General features: G+C 37.0%; 2 protein-coding genes and 2 pseudogenes across 2 annotated transcripts; 2 read left to right on the top strand and 2 right to left on the bottom strand.

Annotated features, from left to right (window-relative positions):
* Nucleotides 1-4728: 4728 nt before the first annotated feature.
* On the bottom strand, nt 4729-5703 carry LOC150052658 (olfactory receptor 9G4-like). The gene has a single exon (XM_090348752.1). It carries the CDS (start codon nt 5665-5667, stop codon nt 4729-4731), a length of 939 nt encoding a protein of 312 aa, XP_090204878.1. The 5' UTR covers nt 5668-5703.
* Nucleotides 5704-7966: 2263 nt separating this feature from the next.
* LOC150052657 (olfactory receptor 9G19-like) lies at nt 7967-12873 on the bottom strand (annotated as a pseudogene).
* Nucleotides 12874-13744: 871 nt separating this feature from the next.
* LOC150052656 (olfactory receptor 9G4-like) lies at nt 13745-14687 on the top strand (annotated as a pseudogene).
* Nucleotides 14688-19452: 4765 nt separating this feature from the next.
* Nucleotides 19453-20421, top strand: LOC150052655 (olfactory receptor 9G19-like). The gene has a single exon (XM_090349185.1). It carries the CDS (start codon nt 19453-19455, stop codon nt 20419-20421), a length of 969 nt encoding a protein of 322 aa, XP_090205311.1.
* The last annotated feature ends 866 nt before the right edge of the window (nt 20422-21287 follow it).

Genomic DNA, 21287 nt, shown 5'->3' with positions numbered 1-21287 from the left:
ATGCCTATCTCCTTAAACATATTGAAAATAGTGACCTGCAGTTAACAATCATATTAAACTATGAGAAACAAGGCGATGGCTAATCTCATGTTGTTGTTGTATCTGACTTTGTTACCTGGTATATTCTATATTCTTTTATTTGTTTATTTGAAATAGGGAAGGGAAAGTGGGAAAACAAGATGATTGGCAGGGGGAGAGAAATGGGGACAAAAACATAAGAAGGGGTAACAATGTATGAGAAGTAATGCACCTACTACCTGACAAATGTAACTGTAACCCCTCTATACATTATACTGACAATTAAAAAACAGGAAGAAAACATTCCAATCAAATCAGTCTGGTTAATATTTCCATTATCTTAACTTTCAAAATTCAAGTCCTCTCCTCTAGTAATTCCCAAAACATTTAATAAATATTATGAACTGTTTTCACCATTTGTGTTGTGGGACTTAAAGATCATTATTTCTATTTAACTATCTTCTCCCAGCCTCTATAATCGCATTTCCACATTTTACATTTTCATTTGCATTTCCATGGAAGAGAAAACAGAAGCAGTTGTCTTATATTATCTTATTTCATTTAACATAAGATCTGCTTAGGCCTGGTATAAGGATATGTTTACTGCAAAACAGTTGACAAAAATTGGCCTTAGATAAGCATCAGGAAGTGGATACTTGCCAGAGGAGGGGTAGGGCTAAGAGGAGAGGATAGAGGACTGATAGGAGAAGTGACAAGAGGGCAGTCAAGGCCAGGAGTTTGGCCTAGTGGTAGAGTGCTTGCCTAGCATGCACAAAGGCCGGGGTTCAATTCCTTGATACCACATATATGCAGGGGGGAAGCCAGAAATGGTGCTGTAGCTCAAGTAGTAGAACTCTAGCCTTGAGAAAGCCCAAGGATAGTGCTCAGGCCCTGCGCTCTAGCCCAGGACTGGCAAATAAACAAAGAATCCATAGTATATGCCACAAAATTAAGTAAGGGAAGTAGTGGATTGAAGGAGAATGAAAATGGTGAAGAGAGTGCCACTGAACAAGATTCACTGTATTCATAAACTACCTTGGTAAGTGCTCCCTCCTTTGTGCAACTACTTAAAGTAATAAAAAATTATACAGAAAAGAAACAAAAAGTCCATTTCCATGGCTGGACCTGGGACAGTTTCTTCTTTGCTATAGACTATACCCAGTGCTATCATTTGGCAGTTATACTTGCTGCCCCAAGGAATTCATAAAGAATATGACACGTATTCACAATCTCCATCAGATATCTTGATGGACATTTATGTATTATAAATAGACAATGCCTTTAAAGGAACCTGTGCTTGTGAAAGGTCATTTCCTCACCTTCTATATCATATTGCCCTCCTCGATTCCCAATTACAAACAACGTTCCCAGTCCCTCACCCCCAAAACTGGGAAATGAGATATTTCCTCTGGATGTTCAGATTTATTTCTATTTTATACTAGTATAAACTCATGTTTTGATGCCTGCACCCAAGGTAGAACAGTTAAAGTAATCTAAGTAACAAAACCATAGACTCGCCATACTTTGATAATACTTCACATACATAGGACAATACTATTTAGGATAGCCACAGTACAATGCAATAGGTTACAGAACTTATTCTTCTTATCAAAATACTTTGAACAGCATGTCTTTCCTCACCCATTTTCCCCTAACATCAGCCTCCAGTAAACATTATCCTACATGTCTATATAGGATATGTCTATGTTTACAATGTCTACATCTATCTAATTAGATTCTGAATATAAATGAAATAAAACATCATTTGCTTTTCTATGCATAACTTGTTTCATTTAACAAATGTTTAATAGATTTCCTCAGGTTATCAGAAATGGTCATCTCCATTCTTTCTTTTATCATGTTATATATTCAAGTCTTTGTTTTGACATATTAATATGTGCCTACTATTTACCGTGGTCAGACCTCCCCCCATCACTCTCTTTCTTACCTTTCCCCATTTTCCCAAACCAATCTCAAACTTCATTGCATCATTTTTCACACATGTAGATAAAGTATTTTGATTGTATTTATCCTCCTTCACACCTCCCACTTTTACCTTACTTTGAAAAGGACATGATTAAGAAGACTGAGTGATTTGTCATTGTAGAGACATACTAGATTTTAATCCTTTTAATCCATTCTTTCATTGATGTACATGTTGATTGGGCCTGTTTTTTATCTATCTGTTGTGAATAATGCCACCATGAAAATAAAAAGATAATTGATTTCTTTTATATATAAACTTATTTTTCACCCACAAATTTATTTCTTTGGGAGGTTACTAAAGCAAGTAGGTACTCTGTGTTTAATTTTTTTGAACAAACACCATTTTAGGTAGAGACCTACAAGTCAAGTACAAAATTTCCTTTTTTCCAAATGGCTTCTCCCAAATTTAACTAGATAATATTCATTTCCTTATTTATTTTTGGCGACATTGAGCTGTGAACTCAGGGCTTTCCACTTGTCAAGCAGGCACTCTTGAGTTATACCCCAACACTTCCTTCTGTAATTATTTTTGAGATATAGTTCTGTCAAGAGGCCAAACCCCATATTTATATTTCCTATTTAACTAGGATGGCAGGCACATACTCTCATGCCCACATTTTGTTTGAGATGTAGTCTCACTTTTTGCTGACCTCAAACTACGATCCTCCATCCCATATTTTACAAGTGGCTAGTATTATAAGCATGAGTCACTGATCCCAGCTCATATATATATTTATGTATATATATATGCATATACATATATAATATATAGTCACTACCCTAATAGGTATAGTCTGTCATTTTAGTGTGGTTTTAATTTACATTTTTCTATGATTAGCAATATCACATTTTTCATATTTCTGTTGACCATTTCTAGTACTGAGAATATTCATTAAGGTACTTGGTCCATTGAAATAGAGTCATTTATCTCTTGTCACACTGTCTAAATTTAGGTAACTCATTTGCTACTTCATTCCATTGTGCAATTTTTTGTCTTAGTAATATTAAACAGGAAATTAAAATCTATTTTACTCAGGGATTTTAAAACATCAGGTGTCACTCATGCCTGGAATAGGAACAGGCATAGTGACATCATTGCAACTTCTCAGGGTCCAGAATGGCATTTGATTCAAGAAATATATTCTTACAAAATAGAATAAAGCCACACAACGTTAGGACCTTTTTAATTATTAAGAAATGTGTAAAGACCAAGAAAACTCCCATTACAGGACCAACATATGAAACATTGCAGTTTGATATTTATGATTTTACATCTCTTGGGTTTTACACAGCTTATTACCTCAATTATAAACAGCAAGGAACTTCTATTCTTCTCTGCTCCATCCAAAATCTAAATGAAGGCAGATTTTTTTTTTGTCAAATCAGTTCTAAGTGATGGCAGGCCGCTTCACGATAAGGTTAAGAAATTGAGTGGTTTTGATGTGGAAATAAATTAGCCAAGAATGTTGGTACATTTGTATTAGTTTTCTTTAATGGTAGATTTGTATTCTAAAATAGAGAACATTATTTTTCCTGGATGATAGCATAACGATTTCTAAGAAGCTGATGCAGGACCTATTTTTAAAAGGTGAAAAGACACACTCGTAGAATCCTATATGTTTTAGTTGGATACCTTCACTAAAACTGCCCCCAGTTTCTTTTATTCTGTTAAATATTGTTGTTATGAAGAGGGGATATAATATTATATAGGTTACAGAGTCCAAATTTCTTATCAAGCACTAATAGAGTTCTCTTGTGTCAGGAGAACAAGGAAATAAGGAATGTTTGAGTAAACAGAGAGGACATAAACACAGGTAAAAGGAAATACAAAAAATTTTGGAACAAATATGAAGATCAAGTGGCTACACCCATTTGACCTCATTTTTAACACATGCCTAATGAAAATAAGCTCATCCTCATTATAGTATATTTGTTAATAACAAAAGCTTTATATTCTAATCAACAAATTTCTTCATTTTTAAAATATATAACATAACAATCATTATCATTGATATAGGCAAACAGTTCTAATAGGGGAAAAGTATAATTACTGGGACCTTTGCCCATTTGTTCATTCAGTTCATTTGATGCTGGGATATATATGTATATACATATATATCCATTTTATGGGATTTATATTGTGCAAATTCAGAGAATATCATTGAGTACTCACTTTCTATACAAAGGACACTCTTCACTTGAACCCTATAAACCCTTATAAACAATCATGTACTGTGAATTTAAAATTATTAACTTTGTTTCCTAATTTGAGCAATTCTTAAAGCACTCTTCCTATTGTTATGCTAATATAATAGGAACACGGTTTACAAAATGATATTCTGTAAGTTCAATTACAGCATAGGAAGAAATTCAAAGAGAGCATCTTATAAAAACATACAAATATATAAAATTTTAAGCAAATTTCTATCAATCTTCCTATTTCATTTTATGGTATTATGTAATAAACATCACAAAACTCTGGAGTTTAACTAGCTGTAGAAAATCAGTTTACTTTTTTTTTTCTTTCTTATATCTCCCCCAAAACCGATTATAACCATCTGTGGATGCAATAGTCTAGATTAAAAGATCTTAGGTCACAATAACATAAGAATCACAATTAAATGGAGGTTTGTTCACATTTTCATTCCCTTTGTTAAATTACTTCGAATACATTACTGAACACAAAGAACTGACAAACTGCAATAAAAGCCTACATGGCAGCCTTCACGATTGTGGTTGTATGGTTCTTGTGGCTTTCCTCAAGGCCTCTTTGACATCCTTGTTTCTCAGGCTGTAGATAAGAGGGTTGAGCAGTGGGTTGATGATGGTGTAGAACAGGGCAGCCACTTTGTCTCTCTCCAGGGAATAGTTAGAACTGGGTCTTGAATACATGAATAGCAAAGATCCAAAGAAGAGTGTGACGGAGATGAGGTGGGAGGCACAGGTGGAGAAGGCCTTGCGCCTTCCCGAGGCCGAGCGGATCCTCAGGATGGCCAGCAGAATGTTGAAATAGGAAATGAGGATGACGAGAAGACAAGAGAGGACAGTGAAGCCCACCATACTGGAAAGGATTTTCCCATACACCCTAGTGTCTGTGCAAGATTTCTTTACCAATGGCAGCACATCACAGAAAAAGTAGTCAATAACATTGTCACCACAGAAACTCAAACGGAAGGTGTTGGCAGTGTGGGCGATAGCATTCAAAAAACCTCCAATATAAGAGCCAGAAATAAGTCTCGTACAGATAGAAGTGGACATGGTAGCCGAATAAAGCAATGGGTTGAAAATGGCCACATAACGATCATAGGCCATGGAAGACAGCAGATAGCACTCGGTGTAGGCTGAGACACAGGAGAAGAAGAACTGAGCCCCACACCCAGCCAAAGAAATGCGCTTGTCTTCTGAGACACAATTGACCAGTAGTTTAGGAGTGTACACAGACGTGTACCAGAAATCCAAGAAGGAGAGACCACCAATAAAAAAGTACATAGGCGTGTGCAGCCGGGAATCAAACCAGATTAGGATAACCAGGGTCGCGTTCCCTGACAAAGTTAGTAAGTAGATAACTAGGAAGATTCCAAATAGAAGGAGCTGCCAGTGCGGATCTGTGGAGAAGCCCAGCAGGATGAACTCAGTCAGGACAGTGCGATTGTCCATCTCCATGTGCACAGAGGGAAAAGCCTGGTTTATTTCATCATGGGGAAAATAAGTTAATCATGTTTTGATTTTTTAAATTAATACTAAACCCATAAAGTCAACAGTTAATGAGAAATTAGTGCCCTCTTATTTATTTAGATAAAAAATTATGAGAGTGATTATGCAGCTTTAGTCTGTGGTTTCAGAATATCACCAGAGTCATGTTCGAATCTGAAATCTGAATCTGGAGATTTTTGTGTGGGTACCAAGCAGTGAAGTCCTCATATTTTAAAAAGTTAAAAAAAAATAAGATAGAGCAACCAAAGTAGTCTATCTAATTGCTCTCTGCTGCTTAAGCAACAATCGGTACAGTCTAACATTATTCTCAGACTGGATTTCAGATCATAGGTGAACAACAGACATATCTTCAAATGTCAACTGATATACAATGGAGGAAGTGCATGTGTTAGAATGAGGGCACCAATGCAGTTGTTCATACTGAGCAAAGCAATGGCCCATTCCAGAGCCAGAGCAGACTCTACCTACTTTTTAATTATAGCTGAAAACTACAATGAAGCCAAACTGCTGAACTGAATCTCATACCTAGTGCTTACCTTTGGTGAGAAAGGCCAGTTCAAGTAACAAACTTTTCCCTGATCTCTGATTCCTTTCTGTCATGCTTTGACTGAACTTGATATATGCATTCCTTTCATATTCTCTTGAGATTCCACTCAGACTACAGTGCAAAAATATTGCCTCCGTCTCCAAAGACTCATTATAGCTCGTCTTGAATTGGGAGATCATATGTAAATTTGGATATGGTAAAGTAATTAAATAAGTTTTTTTCTTTTTACCATATCCTCATTAACATTTTTTCGAGCCTTGCACCAGTGGCTAATGGCTATAATCCCAGGTACTCAGAAAGCTGAGATTGAGATTGATTGAGATTGATGTGAAGCCAGCCAGAGAAAGCAAAATCCCTGATATTCTTTCTTTTTTTCTGTAGGACCCTGAACTCTGGGCCAGCGTGCTGTTCCTGAGCTCTTCAACTCAAGGCTACTACCCTACAGCTTGAGCCACAGTTTCACTTCCAGTTTTCTAGTGATTAATTTGATGTAAGACTCTCATGGACTTGTCAGTGCCTGGGCTGGCTTTGAACTGTGATCCTCAGATCTTAGCCTCCTGAGTAGCTAGGAGTATAGTCATGAGTCACTGCTCCCAGCTTAAATTCCTGAGGTTCTTATCTCAAACTAACCAGCATAAAAATGGAGTTGTGGCCAGAGTTGAGTGACAAAAACTTAAGAACAGTGCCTGAGCCCTGAGTTGAAGTCCCAGAACCAGCACCCCTCACAAAAAATGTCATCTATTCATAAACATTAAGAACTATTACATCTTCATTCTAATTTTTTAATTCCTTTAAAAATTACCTTTAAGTATTTTTACAAAAAGTTGCCTTATAACAGTTTATGAACACATATCTCTTGATCAATATCAACCTTTTCAACATTCTTTCTCTCTTCTCCCTCCTCTATTAACCCTTTTCCTCACTCTGCTTAATTTTGTAGGACATGCATTTAATTGTTGGTAAGAAGATAAGTGGCAAAACCTAATGCATCTAGCACTGGTCCTGAATGAACCACCTTAAGCTCTAGTATCACTCAGTAACGCATTCCGTATTTCTGGACTCAACTAGGTAACGCAGTTCTTACCTTGCTACCAATTCACTACAGACCCTCTGTGTTTTAATTCCCCTGACAAATGCTATACACTGACAAACTTGCTACTTAATTATTCTTCCTGGGAATCCCACCATTATCTATTTGTGGAGAGCGTGGGTTATTGTTTGAAGGGAACTTCTATGCAAAGTTTTTGGGAATCTTTAAGTACACATTCCAAGGAGTGGAACATTTATAGACCCAATGTTAGCATTACTCCAGCAGAAAAATATATTTATTATTAAAAGAAACCCTTAGAACGCCTTTTCAGTACCTAGCAGGTTTGAATGGTATTTAATCCAAAAGTTGCAAGCAAAGGAATATTAGTAAAGTTTAGACATGAGTAGGTCGTAACTCAGAGGTCAGAATTTTATTATTGAAAGATGATTGTAATTGATGAAATAGGAACATTTACATAATTCATGATAATCATAAAAAAACATTAAATCCTTGTAGACATTAGCCACTTGTACTTGCTCTCTTTTCTCGGGTTTTTCCTTCCCTGTTGTGATTTTTCTGCATTTTAATTTAGTTTGTTGTTTTATTTTAAAATCCACATCCCCAAACTTCCCTTGAGTAACGTTTTAATCACTTAGTACTCCGTAATGAATCTAGACTTCAAGCTGTGTGAGCTTGAAGAGTTTCCTCAGGGCTTCTTTCACGTCTTTATTCCTCAAACTGTAACATGGGGAATACCACAGTGTAAAAGGTAGAAACCATTTTGTCCCTCTCCAGGGAGTAGCTGGAACTTGGACGAGAGTAGATGTACAGGATGGAGCCATAGTACAAGGTGACAGAGATGAGGTGGGAGGAGCACGTGGAGAAAGCCTTGAGGCGGCCCTGGGTGGACCGGATCCTCAAGATGGCAGCGATGATGAAGAGGTAGGAGGCCAGGATGAGCAATGCAGGGGTGATGACATTGGAGGCCAGGAGAAAGTAGAGAACAGACTGGTAGCTGTCGTTCACATTGCATGCCAACTTGACCAGCGGTGGGACGTCACAGAAGAAGTCATCAATCACATTGCCGGCACAAAAATCCAAGGTGAACGTGTTGCTGGTTAAGATGATCCCATTGACAAAACCCCCTGTGTAGGAGTACAGAACCAAACACATGCACAATCTCCTTGACATGACCTGGGCATATAGCAAGGGCTTGGAAATGGCCACATAGAGGTCATAAGCCATAGCAACCAGTAGGTAGCACTCACTGTAAGCCAGGCCAGCAGAAAAGAAGAGCTGAGATAGACAGCCAGCAAAGGAGATGCTCTTGTCTTCAGAGATGCAAGTTAATAGGATCTCTGGACTGTAGGTGGTTAGATAAACAGAGGTCCAGGAAAGAGAGGTTTCCAATGAAGTCGTTGCTGTTCAGCACGATGTGGGCATTATTAAACAAGATGAAGAGACATTTTTGGAGACTATATATCCCTGATGACAAAAAGTCATCACAACTTTCAAACTCCTGTGTTTTGAGTTGTTTAAATAGATGATAGATACACAGATAGACTGATAGATAGATAGATATACAAGTACATATTTATGTATGTGCTTATCTACCTATATCTGTTAACATATAATTATAAAGTTACTGAATGCTTACATATAGTTTGTATAACTATAGTAATAGTACTAAGTTTATATGAGTAAAATATATTCTCTGGAGGCTCAAGAAATAAGAATTTCTGAATTTGCCTGTGTTAACCAATTTCATTTGATTAGTATTTCCATTTCATTAATGTTACCTTATTAACCTGAAAACACAAATCTGGTATCCAGAATACTGCCAATGCAGACTGTTAACATCATATAGCTTTTTTTCTTTCTCTTTGTTGCTCTTTTTTTAAAATAATTTTTATTGTGATTAATAGAAGGGTTACATTATATTTACCAGATAGAAGGCGCCTAACTTCACAAACATTGATACCCTTTCTCATGACATGGTCCCCATTTCCCTTCCCTCTCCCCCCCGTTTATCTTGATTTCCCTCTTCCCTATCCAATTTCAAATAACCAATTAAGCACATATAAAATATATCAGATAACAAGGTGAAATATTGTAACAATATGAGATAACCAAGGGATGGCAAAAGAGATGAAAGATAACATAGTACATTAAGGACAACAGTCACTCATTATATGGCTTTTGTTTCCTTCTCCTGGAGGTCCTTACATTTAGTGTCATACCATTTGGCCTAATGTCTCTAGATTTTGTTCTACATATAGCTTTTTAATGTTAGACTCTTAGAGCTAGTCCTAGCTTCCTTCCTACCAGGCAGTGTTACTCTCTTGGCAATCTGTAGTGATGGTTTGAGTGAGGCAGAGATTGGCATTAGCTTGAGACTTCTCCCTAATGCAGTCATACATAGTTTTTAAATTTACTTCCAAGGTATGTGTTTGTGTGTGTGTGTGTGTGTGTGTGTGTGTGTGTGTGTGTGTGTACGCACGCAAGTGTAAATTAAAATTGTTGCCTCTGCAGACAAGTATTTTTATAGTTACCTCATACCTTTTTGCCCCATATCTCTTTTTCATTCTCTATGGTCCCATGTGTGCCCCCATAACTTCTGTTAATGAATCACAAAAATTGTCAGCATTTACAATTTAATTGACATTGTTTCTATGCAGTTCCTATAAACAGAGCTAGAACCTCAACCATAGTATTCCTAAGAAACATATAGGAGGTAAGAAACTCCTTCAAAGCTGTGGATTCATTTTCCCAAATGCTCCTTTATGGAAAACATACATAGTTTTCAAAGCAAAAATCCGGGGGGCATGGGTGCTATTGTCGATACCATTATGATCACAATATAGGTCAGCATTTCTCAGTACCCATCACTTCTATTTTATGCTATGGCATCATTGGCAGTGATTTATTTATTTATTTATTTATTTATTTATTTATTTATTGCCAGTCCTGGGTTTGAGCTCAGGGCCTGAGCACTGTCCTTGGACTTTCTCAAGGCTAGAGCTCTACCACTTGAGCCTCAGCACCATTTCCGGCTTTTTTCTATGTATGTGGTACCGAGGAATCGAACCTGGGTCTTCATGCATACTAGGCAAGCACTTTAACCACTAGGCCAAACTCCTGGCCTAAATGATCACAATGGCACCTCATATTATCCATTCCCTGAAAGCAGCTATATCTTCATAGTCTTAAAATATGCAAACAAATGAATAGTGTGAAGTTTTGTTTCTAGGGCTATTTCTAATAGGATTTGTTCTATTGCTCAGAGTCCTGTCTGGAAAGAGATTCACATTCAGCCTGGACCATTAGGAGAACAGTGGGGGAAAAGGATGCGTAGAAAGGTGTAGATGGAATGTGGGAAGAGTGTAAGGGATATAAATCTTCTTTTCCCACAGAGTGCAAATACACCAAGGCCTGAAGGAAGGAGAGAACAAGGGAGGGAAGAAGGGAGAGAAGGGAGGGAGAGTTTTCATGTGGAGTTCATGAGGGTGATATGACTGGAAAGAACTACCCTGTTCATCCAGGAATGAATGTGGTCTTTAATGCCCCCATTGGAAAAGATTTGGGGGATTAGAGCATTGACCTAAGCTTTTTTTCTTTTCAATGTTTATCCTGGCCAAAAAAATAACTTTGTGGAATTCTTACAAATTGATATTTTGTTTTAGGAATCAATTTGGAAATAATGACAACTGATGGGTGAAACTGAATATATTCAGCTCCTTCCCAATGGAAATATTTAAGCCTACATACTTACCACTATTCAGATGGCAATAGACAAATGGTAGATTTAGATGATGATGATTATTACTGCTATAGATATATAGATACACAGAATATAGGGAGATAAGAGATAGAAATAGATACATGTATCTATACACACCCAAACCCAAGTAATCATCCATTTGAAATCAGTAAAACACTGCAGAGTATAAATTATGATAATTGAATTGTCCATCATAAGAATAACTCTCCTTGAATTACATTTTTTGTATTTTTTCAAATGAAATTCAGCCACCTTATCGATGTACAGTTCTAAAAGGATAAATTGCAGTGGAAAAAATTCAACTCTTGAAGTAGTCTGTTTGAGACTAATGACTTCAAGTGCTGTATTCCAGATTCATGTTCCATTTGGGGCAATTCCTAGTAAGTCTATGTAAAATCATGCATACTTCTCTTTTTAATCTTTCATGGGAGACTTGGCCTTAAGTGATGTGATGACAGGACAAGGAGTTTACAGTTTTCTACTTCAGTCTCAATAACTGCATTCTTCTCTATTTCTCTGAAATACAAGTCCTTATTATGGCTATGGTTTAATTCGCTCTATGTTTAATATAACTTCAATGTTCTCAAAACTTTGTAATCTGTCTCATATGAGACATCACACTGCACTCCTATTTATTTATCTCTTCAGATTCTGACACTTACTAGACATTCTCCAGGTTTAACCTCTGTAATTGTCTTATGCTGAACTGGTTCTGCCCACTTTTCCTTAAACTGGAAAACATATTTTTAATTGTTTTAATTGTTCTTAAAAATCATGCATCATTTGACTTTTTTTCATTTCTGAATATTGTACTAGAAATATTACCCATCATTTTACTTCCTAAGATTCCATTTTAAAATGGACATATTTTTGGTTACAATAGAAAAGAGCATGAACATTGGATGGAAAGTCTCTGATTATATGGACCAATGATGGTATAGTAAAACTCATACTATTGACAACATAGCTACAACCCAATAATTCTATATGCTAATACTTAAAAATCTTAAGTATTAATCTTACTGCCATGATTTTTATCCAAGCTTGAGTAGACTCAGAATAATAGATAATAGTAGGGAGCAGCTTGACAGAACACATGCAATTTCTTTTTCTTTTTTTTTGCTGGGTCATGGGGCTTGTACTCAGCCTACACTCTGTCCCAGAGCTCTTCAGCTCAAGGCTACCACCCTACCCTGGAGCCAAGCCCGACTTCCCATTTTCTAGAGGTTAATTGGAGATAAGAGTCTCAGGTCCTTTTGTGCCCAGACTTGGCTTTGAATCTTGATCCTCAGATCTCAGCCTCCTGAGTAACTGGGAGTACAGGCATGAGCCATGGCACCCTGCACAATTTCTAAGATATGTAGAATTTGTGGGGCGGGGGGGCGATCCATTTTGTAAATAACCTAAGTTAGCTGAACATCCTGAATGTACAAAGAGAAATGAAAGAGACAGACTTATAAAGATAACATAAGCCACAGGTAGAGGACTAAGCAAAGATACTTAGAAGAATTACACACACACAATTCTTTATTCATGAACCTCATAAATTTAGTCCACTAACTTAGAAGGCATCAGAGAAGAGAACTCAGAAAATTATATTTTGAAAAAGTTTAATTGGTAAAACTATATTCATTGTGTCCTCTATTTTTTAAAAATGAGAGAAGCAATTATTCAGTTCTAAGATTGATAGAAGGCTTAAGTTGGCAGGATGTACTTTCAGTTAGCAAAAGTTCAGTCAGCTCCAAGCCAACTCTGTTTATTAGCTCTGTGTCCTTCGACCTTCTGCTCACAATCCATGATTCAATTTTACCAATGCAATGAGAATATTGTTATACTTAGTATGGACTGACATGAAGATATGAGATTTGTCTTCAAGTCATACAAATATTAGTATAGAAAGAATGCAATAAATTGGAATTTCCACAAATATTATAATGCTTCAAAGAGAAGTTCTCGTTAAATTAAAGAATGCTGATTTTGGGGAGAAAAGTGTAAAGGTTGTGTATAAAACATTAGCTTGAATTTTCTTGTTTATATCCTTTGTTAATTAAACAATATGATCCGAATGTAATACAGTAATGGTCTCTTGAAGCATATATTTTTTCTCTTTAATTTGATAAAGAACTGGCCCTTGTAATAACTGAAAATAACAAGAAAGAATAATTTTATAGCTAAAATATATACATTTTCTATAATCACAGTTTTAAATATTACCTCATGAACACCATTGACAGAATCTAACTGATTTCTTCCCTAGCTAGTAAAGTAAGATTACTACTAATTTCTGTTTGTTCAAATCATGTAACTTGGAACCAAACCATAGTTTCATAATGAGACTATAAACCCCAAATAATGAAAACTTTAATTTCAAAATTGCATTCCTCTTCTTCAGTAGCGTTCCATACCACAAATGAAATCTGAAAAGTGCAAATGTTAAGAAATAAGATGACCTAGTAATTTGTTAACTTAATTACTCCCTTATTTTCTTTTTTCCCCCTTCTTCATTTCTTGACAGTTCAGTGATTTGAACTCACAGGCCTCGGGTGTACCAAGCAGCTACTCTACTACTTGAGCTGGGCTTCCCAAACTCACTGACTTTTCTAAAGGAACATACCACTGGGTGATTCTTTTCCCTTGTCTGGTGTTGATCAGGCTGTCCCCTGCTGTGGACATGGAGATGAGAAATCACACCAACCTGACTGAATTCATCTTGCTGGGCTTCTCCACTGATCCCTGTTGGCAGGTGATTCTATTTGTCCTGTACCTGTTGTTCTACTTGTCAACCATGGCTGGGAACATGACTCTGGTGTTTTTAATCTGGAATGACCACAGCCTGCATACACCTATGTACTTTTTCACCGGCAACTTGTCCTTTATGGATTTCTGGTATACCTCTGTCTGTTCCCCTAGAATACTGGTCATGTGTCTCTCAGAAGACAAGCGTGTGTCTCTCCTTGGCTGTGCAGCTCAGTTTTTCTTCTCCTGCGTGGCAGCCTATGGAGAGTGTTACCTGCTGGTTGCCATGTCCTATGACCGCTATGTGGCCATCTGCAGCCCGTTAATTTATTCAGCTAAAATGTCCACTTCTCTCTGCGTTGGGCTTGTCGTGGTCTCATATATAGGAAGGTTTTTGAAAGCCATAGCTCACACCACCAACACCTTCAGGATGAGTTTCTGCAGGGATAATACCATTGACCACTTCTACTGTGACGTGCTGCCACTCATCAAAATGATCTGCACGGACACAAGGCTCTACATGAAAATCACTCCCATCCTGGATGGCTTCACGGTGGCCTCCTGCCTGGTCCCCATCGTCGCATCCTATCTGAACATCCTCCCGACGATCCTGAGGATCCGCCCAGCCTCCGGAAGGCGAAAGGCTTTCTCCACCTTCGCATCCCACCTGGTCTCCGTCACGCCTCTTCTATGAGTCCTTGCTCTTCATTTACTCAAACCCCAGCTCCCACTACCACAAGGAGCGAACCAAAGTGGGCGCCATGTTCTACACCCTGATCAACCCCCTGATCAACCGGCTCATCCACAGTCTGAGGAAGAAGCATGTCAAAGAGGCCTTCAGAAAGGCCACACAGACCATAGAACCACAGCGTTGAGATTTTGTGCGGCGCTGACAGGTAATACATGGGTTTGCAGGCCCTTGGGTAGTTCGACACTTTTGAAACTCTGTACTTGTAACAATGAAAGGTTGAGCCTGGGGCTCTTTTATTTGCCATTTTCTTCTACTTTGATGCAAGCTTTGAAAAACTTCTATCACTGGGCTGTTACAGTTCTGCTGTAGGTGCATTTGTCTCACTAACCTAGCGCCAGTTTCATGAAATTTACCCTCTTTCTTTCCTCTCACAGGTGTTGGGAAGGGAACAGAGGAATTGGAAAAGTTTCATTTTTTTCCTTTTTTTTATTGTAATTAGTAAAAGGGTTACATGATATTTGCCAGATAGAAGGTGCATTAATTCACATACATTGATACCCTTTCACATGTCTTGGTACCCATTACCCTCCCTCACACGGAAAAGTTTCATTTTAAATGACTGGATTTATATATATATATATATATATATATATATACACATTCATATGCATCTTGCATTTTCTAATATAAAATAATTATGGAAAGTTGTTGTTAAAATGCTTTAATTTCAGCCGGGAGTTTGGCCTAGTGGTAGAGTGCTTGCCTAGCATGCACGAAGACCTGGGTTCAATACCTCAGTACCACATATGTAGCAAAAAGCCTGAAGTGGTGCTGTGTCTCAAGTGGTAGAGCCCTAGCCTTGAGAAAATCCAGGGACAGTGCTCAGGCCCTGAGCCCAAGCCCAGGACTGGCAAAAAAAATACTTTAATTTGAAGTGAAAAAAGAGGCTCTAATCCACAGCACAGGTTGTATTTTTAGAAGCATACATCTACGTCAAATGACTGTGCTCTTCTTCAGAATATGGTTTGGTATGCTACTGAGGTCACTCAGTGTTAACCTTGAACAATGATAACCTTGGACAATCATCAGGTGAAATAAAATGAAATGAACAAAACTTTCCTGTATGTTCTAGAATCTGTGATTGTTTTATTTTTAAAGAATTTATATGAAGAAGCCAATAAGGCTATCCCACCGAACTAAAAGGATATCAAGACACGAAGGGTAGAAATAAACAGTGGAAGAAAAACTCACTTTCCAGTTTTCCATATGGGAGTGGATAAGTATTTCAGGGACTGTCTCTGTGGTATACAAAGTGATAATACATTTTTCTTACAAAACCTCCAAAAAAAAGTTGCTCGCAGTTCTCCCAAAATTTCTCATTGAAAACTGATACATTTATTTAAAAACAAAAATTCAAGGGAAACAAATCACATTAAGAATCAGGCTCAAACATCATAAAATAAGCCAACATATTATTCTGATCATGTCAAATAAAAAAAGTGCCATTTCCCTCATTCTAGTAAGTGTACCTTAAAATTTCTGAACTAAAATTATTCAGTGTTTTTCTGTGATGTATATCTTGACTATTCTTCTGAGGCCCAATGGTGTAGACTTCATTCACAACTCGACCTTAATGTAAGTTTCTGGAAGCTTCATAAGGTAGAGGTAGAGGGAATCTGTGGGTTTTACGTGGGAGAGGATGATGCACCCAGGTCTTTCCTTTTCCTTATTTCATTTCCCATTCATGAGGTGAAAATTATGCTGTAGCAGGTATATCCACAGAATACTAAAACAATATGGAAACAACCCACAGAAATAGGATTAATCCATTATAGATCAAAATCTCTACATTTTGGAACCAGAACTGGTTCCTGAGTCAGGAATACTGATCTGAACCTATGATCGATTAAACAACCTTCAGAACTCTTTATCTTGGTAACAATAAAAACTCCAGCCACACATTTTTTGAAGTACCATAACAGATGCTATCATCAATTAAGATCTTATTCCTAAATTTTTTCTTTTGCTCCTTTCTTCTTCATAAATCTCTTAGAAATTCTATGAAAAATCCTTTAAATTTAATGGAAAATATCCCCAAGGTATCAATGAATATTAGCATTTAACAGCAATATGAGTATGGAGGATAAATATAGGCCTTACATGCCACAGTAGACATCTGAATATGGTGTATGTAAAATATTTGTATATGTATATATGCTATATTCATATATATTTATGTGCATATGCTTAGGTCACCTTGTACACAATTTAAGAGAGAATGAGAAGAAAATTTCCCTGATTCCAAGCACACTGGTGAATCATAGTAAAAAAAAATTCTCCACCTTGTAAGTTAAGCTAGATCAGCTATCATCTAGGCTTGTTAGATTGCTCGCTAATAATTTGCCAATTTATGAATCCCTAAAGGACTGTAGGATTGTAAACTCTAGGGATTTAGAGCTGTTATTAGAGACACTGAGACTAAAGGATTTGAATTCTGTTGAGATGACAGTGTTGGCTGAAATTTTAGGTAAGTTTCCTAACTCAGATAAAATAAGTAGACAAAAATTTTATTTGTTCCTCAAGAATAGTATAATAGCCATTAACCTACTAGGATGTGATCATTAGTAAATAACCAGAAAGGATGCATTAACTAACTTCAGACACACTAACTTCCTAATACATATATTGGACAGAAAACAGTTGATAAAGGGAAGTATGATTTCTTACTACTGGACAGAAAAATAGAGCACTTGGTGCTCTTGTAAAAGGTAAGGAGAAGGGGACTAAATTCACGAAGAAACAATGTTTAAAAAGCAACCATCAGAAACCAGTAACAACAGAATCATTATTAAAAAGACCAAAGAAGTAGATGAGATTGAGCCTTCCAGTAACCTCATGAGGATAAGTTTACTTTAAATCAGATATTTTTTTAAGGAAAGATATATTTTGGGGAGAGTTTGTATTCAATAGAATATTTCATCTATATCCACAATAATATATTTTAATCATTTGGAATGCCAAACACATTTTTATAGTTTACAATACAAAACAATAACCTAGGTTATATTATCTATTCACTATTCACAATGAGGCATGCAGTCATTTGTTATAGTGATTCTGAAATCAAGTTTATGTCATTCTCATGACCAGTCTTGATAAGCGATCTTCAAATATCCAGGGAAAAGCACAAATGATCTCTTGAATCTGTGTACTAGGAGAAATTATAAGCACATTTTCCTAAAGAAAGGAATTGATTATATTATTCTTATAAGCAATTCAAAGAAAGATTTAATGCCTTTAATTTTCATGGTAATAAAGCAAATATAACTTTTTTATTTAAAAAAAAAGAGCGAAAGGAACACGGGCTCAACAGTTTCCCTCATTTGTAATAATTTGTACAAACCTTGGACTCACCTAGCCAGAGGATTACAGTAGCTCAAAATCTAGATACACAGGCCATATAGGATGAGGCTAAATGAAAGGACCTCCAGGATATGGAAACAAAAGCCATGCATATGAGATTTAAAACACAATTCTGTCTTGGTTTTAGGTCAAAATGATATTAAGTGTGCCTAGAAAAGCAAACTTAGTTACTTCTTTCTGAATCACAGTTACACATTCTTTCTTATATTTAGAATTTGTACAAGTTGTATGACTATTATATGAGATAATATGTATCTAAACACAAAAACAGGTCGTATATATTAATAAATTAAACTAGAAAATATTTCTATCTTTTAGGAGTTTATATTTTATGGTGACTGTTTCCTATTGGCCACAAATTAAGTGAACACATTAAAAGCTAGATGATGAGGAAAAACTGCTCACAAAATATGTTCATCACTTTTTAAGAAGTTGCTCATTTTCCACAGGGATCACATCAAACGATGAAGTTAACAGAAAGTAACACCCTTAACAAATAGTACTTTTTCATTGATGTGTTTATGTTCTCATTGACACGTCAATGCTCATTACTAGTTAATGAGCATTAGTAGAATAAGATAAAATCTCCTACATATGCTGCTTTTCTTATATGAATGCTCTAAAGACTAAAGGCTGGGCATAAACTATGATAAGTATTATATACCTTTAAATACATAAATACCTGCATATGTGATTTAAGTTATGCTATGCTTTATATATGTCATACAATTATAGTTGTATAAATTATATTATATTAATCTACATTTAAAGTCTGCTACACTGCATAATCAAAATATTTTAATGTATTTAATACAAATATTCTAGTAATATAGATAACACATCATTTCTTGATATAAAATATAAATTAATTTGTTATTTCCACTTACCTTAATTCATGTGAGGATTCATGATGTAGATGTCACATATTTCTAAAAACAGATGTAAAGGAAACTTCATGGCTGTGGAAGAATTTTAAGAAGCATAATATTCAGACCCACGGAGTTTTTCCCAATTCATACTGGTTTTGAACAGCTATTCATTCCGATGAGAAAATAAACAAAGTGCATATTTTCTTGTGAATTAGCACAACATTTAACTTAATTAGCTCCTGTTTTATTTAAGCTGTGGATTCGATTATCTTAATAGTGTCTAAAATTACAAGAAAATGCATTCGCATTTACTGGACTGCCTCATGTATGATGGATTTCCCCCTTCTAGAATTGTCTCTTCTAAGTTTTTGCTTTTACTTTCTGTAAAGTGTCTACACAAGGGCCTGGCAGTCAAGAAACACTGAAATGATTAAATGGCCTGTTGGATTTTATTTTCTCATTACTAACTCCATATAAACTACTGTGCAGACAGCAAGGCTATGACCTGTCTCTCCCCACCCCCACCACCAAAGAAAAAGACTCAAGTGAGTGCGTATGGTTCACTGCATCCTGGGAACTCATGCCATGAATGAGTTCAGGTGCCATGATGGAGATAAGGAAACGTTTCCCCATTTGCAGATCCGACATCTGCAAGCCATGGAGAGGGGCAACCACACCATGACCGAGTTCATCCTGCTGGGCTTCTCAACAGACCCTGGCACGCAGCTGGTCCTGTTTGTCCTCTTCCTCGCAGTGTACTCCACAACCTTGCTGGGAAACACCACCCTCATCCTGCTGATCTGCAACGACTGCCGGCTCCACACACCCATGTATTTCTTCATTGGAAACCTCTCTTTCCTGGACCTCTGGTATTCTTCTGTCTACAGCCCCAAGATTCTCCTGACGTGCATCTCTGAAGACAAGAGCATCTCCTTTGCTGGCTGTCTATCTCAGCTCTTCTTTTCTGCGTGGCTTGGATCCACGGAGTGCTACCTGCTGGCTGCCATGGCTTATGACCGCTATGTGGCTATTTTGAAGCCCTTGCTCTATGTTCAGGCCATGTCCGGGAGATTATGCTTTTGTTTAGTTCTATTTTCATACACTGGAGGTCTTTGCAGTGCCATAATCTTGACCAGTAACATCTTCATGCTGGAGTTTTGCTTTGGCAATGTCATTGATGACTTCTTCTGTGACTTACCACCCTTAGTGAAGTTAGCATGCTCCGTGAAGGAAAGCTATAAGTATATGCTGTATTTCCTCCTAGCATTCAATGTGGTCATCCCCATTGTGCTCATCCTGGCCTCCTACCTCTGTATCATCGCCTCTATCTTGAGGATCCGGTCCACCCAGGGCCGCCTCAAGGCTTTCTCCACGTGCTCCTCCCACCTCATCTCTGTCACCTTGTACTATGGCTCCATCCTCTACATCTACTCTCGGCCAAGTTCCAGTCACTCCCTGGAGAAGGATAAAGTGCTCTCTGCCTTTTACACTGTCGTGTTCCCCATGTTGAATCCCATGATTTACAGTCTGAGGAACAAAGATGTGAAAGAAGCTCTAAAACAGCTCTTGGAGCTCATGCAGTTTAAACATAAACTCACAGGTATTTCTCAGACTGTTGCTAAATGAATATAAACGACTTCGTGGAAAGGTTGGGAGTTTTCAAAGATTTTGAAAAGATCCATTAAATAAAAAAACCACCAAAAAATATTTCTCTTTGCTTTTAGTGACTCATCAGTTTTAAAAGCAATGTCTGATAGGATGCTAAAATAAATGCTTGGGAATCATTTTATTTTATTTTTTTGCCAGTCCTGGGGCTTGAACTCAGGACCTGAGCACTGTCCTTGGGCTTTCAGAAAGCTAGAGCTCTACCACTTGATCCACAGCACCACTCCTAGCTTTTACTATGTAAGTGGTAACAAGGAATTGCATCCATGTTGTTGTGCAGGCTAAGCAAGCACTCTACCACTAGGCCAAACTCCCAGACCAAAGAGAATCTTAAAGAATTAAATGCAGATTTGTTCTGTTTTTTTTTTTTTTGTTTCTTCCCTGGTACAACCCTTCTGTTTTCCTCCTGCAATCTAACAGGACTTATGGGAATAAGTAAATATAAATCAACCCACACATACTGCACATTCCGTAATATACTCGAAAACTTTCTCCTAAGTGCTAATAATGCTTGTTCTTTTAGATAAGTTCAGCCAGACCCAAAGGAACACAGGCTCCCTAGCATCCCTCCTTTGTAATAATTAGAACACATCTAGGACTCTCCTAGCAGAGGATTACAATAGCTCAAAACCTAGGTACATGATGTCATATAGGATGAGACTAAATGAAAGGAACTCTAGGATATGCAAACAAGAGCTTTGTCTTGTGTGATTGTTGTTCTCAATATACTATGTTATTTCTCTTCTCTTTTTTTGCCCTTGTGGTTAATCTCATATTGTTACTGTATCTGTCTTTGTTACCTGGTATACTGTAAAAATGTTTATTTG

The sequence above is a fragment of the Megascapheus bottae genome, chromosome 16 (assembly GCF_031878675.1).
Source record: "Megascapheus bottae isolate mThoBot1 chromosome 16, mThoBot2.hap1, whole genome shotgun sequence".
NCBI lineage: Eukaryota > Metazoa > Chordata > Mammalia > Rodentia > Geomyidae > Megascapheus > Megascapheus bottae.
This window is presented reverse-complemented; position numbering and strand designations above follow the sequence as displayed.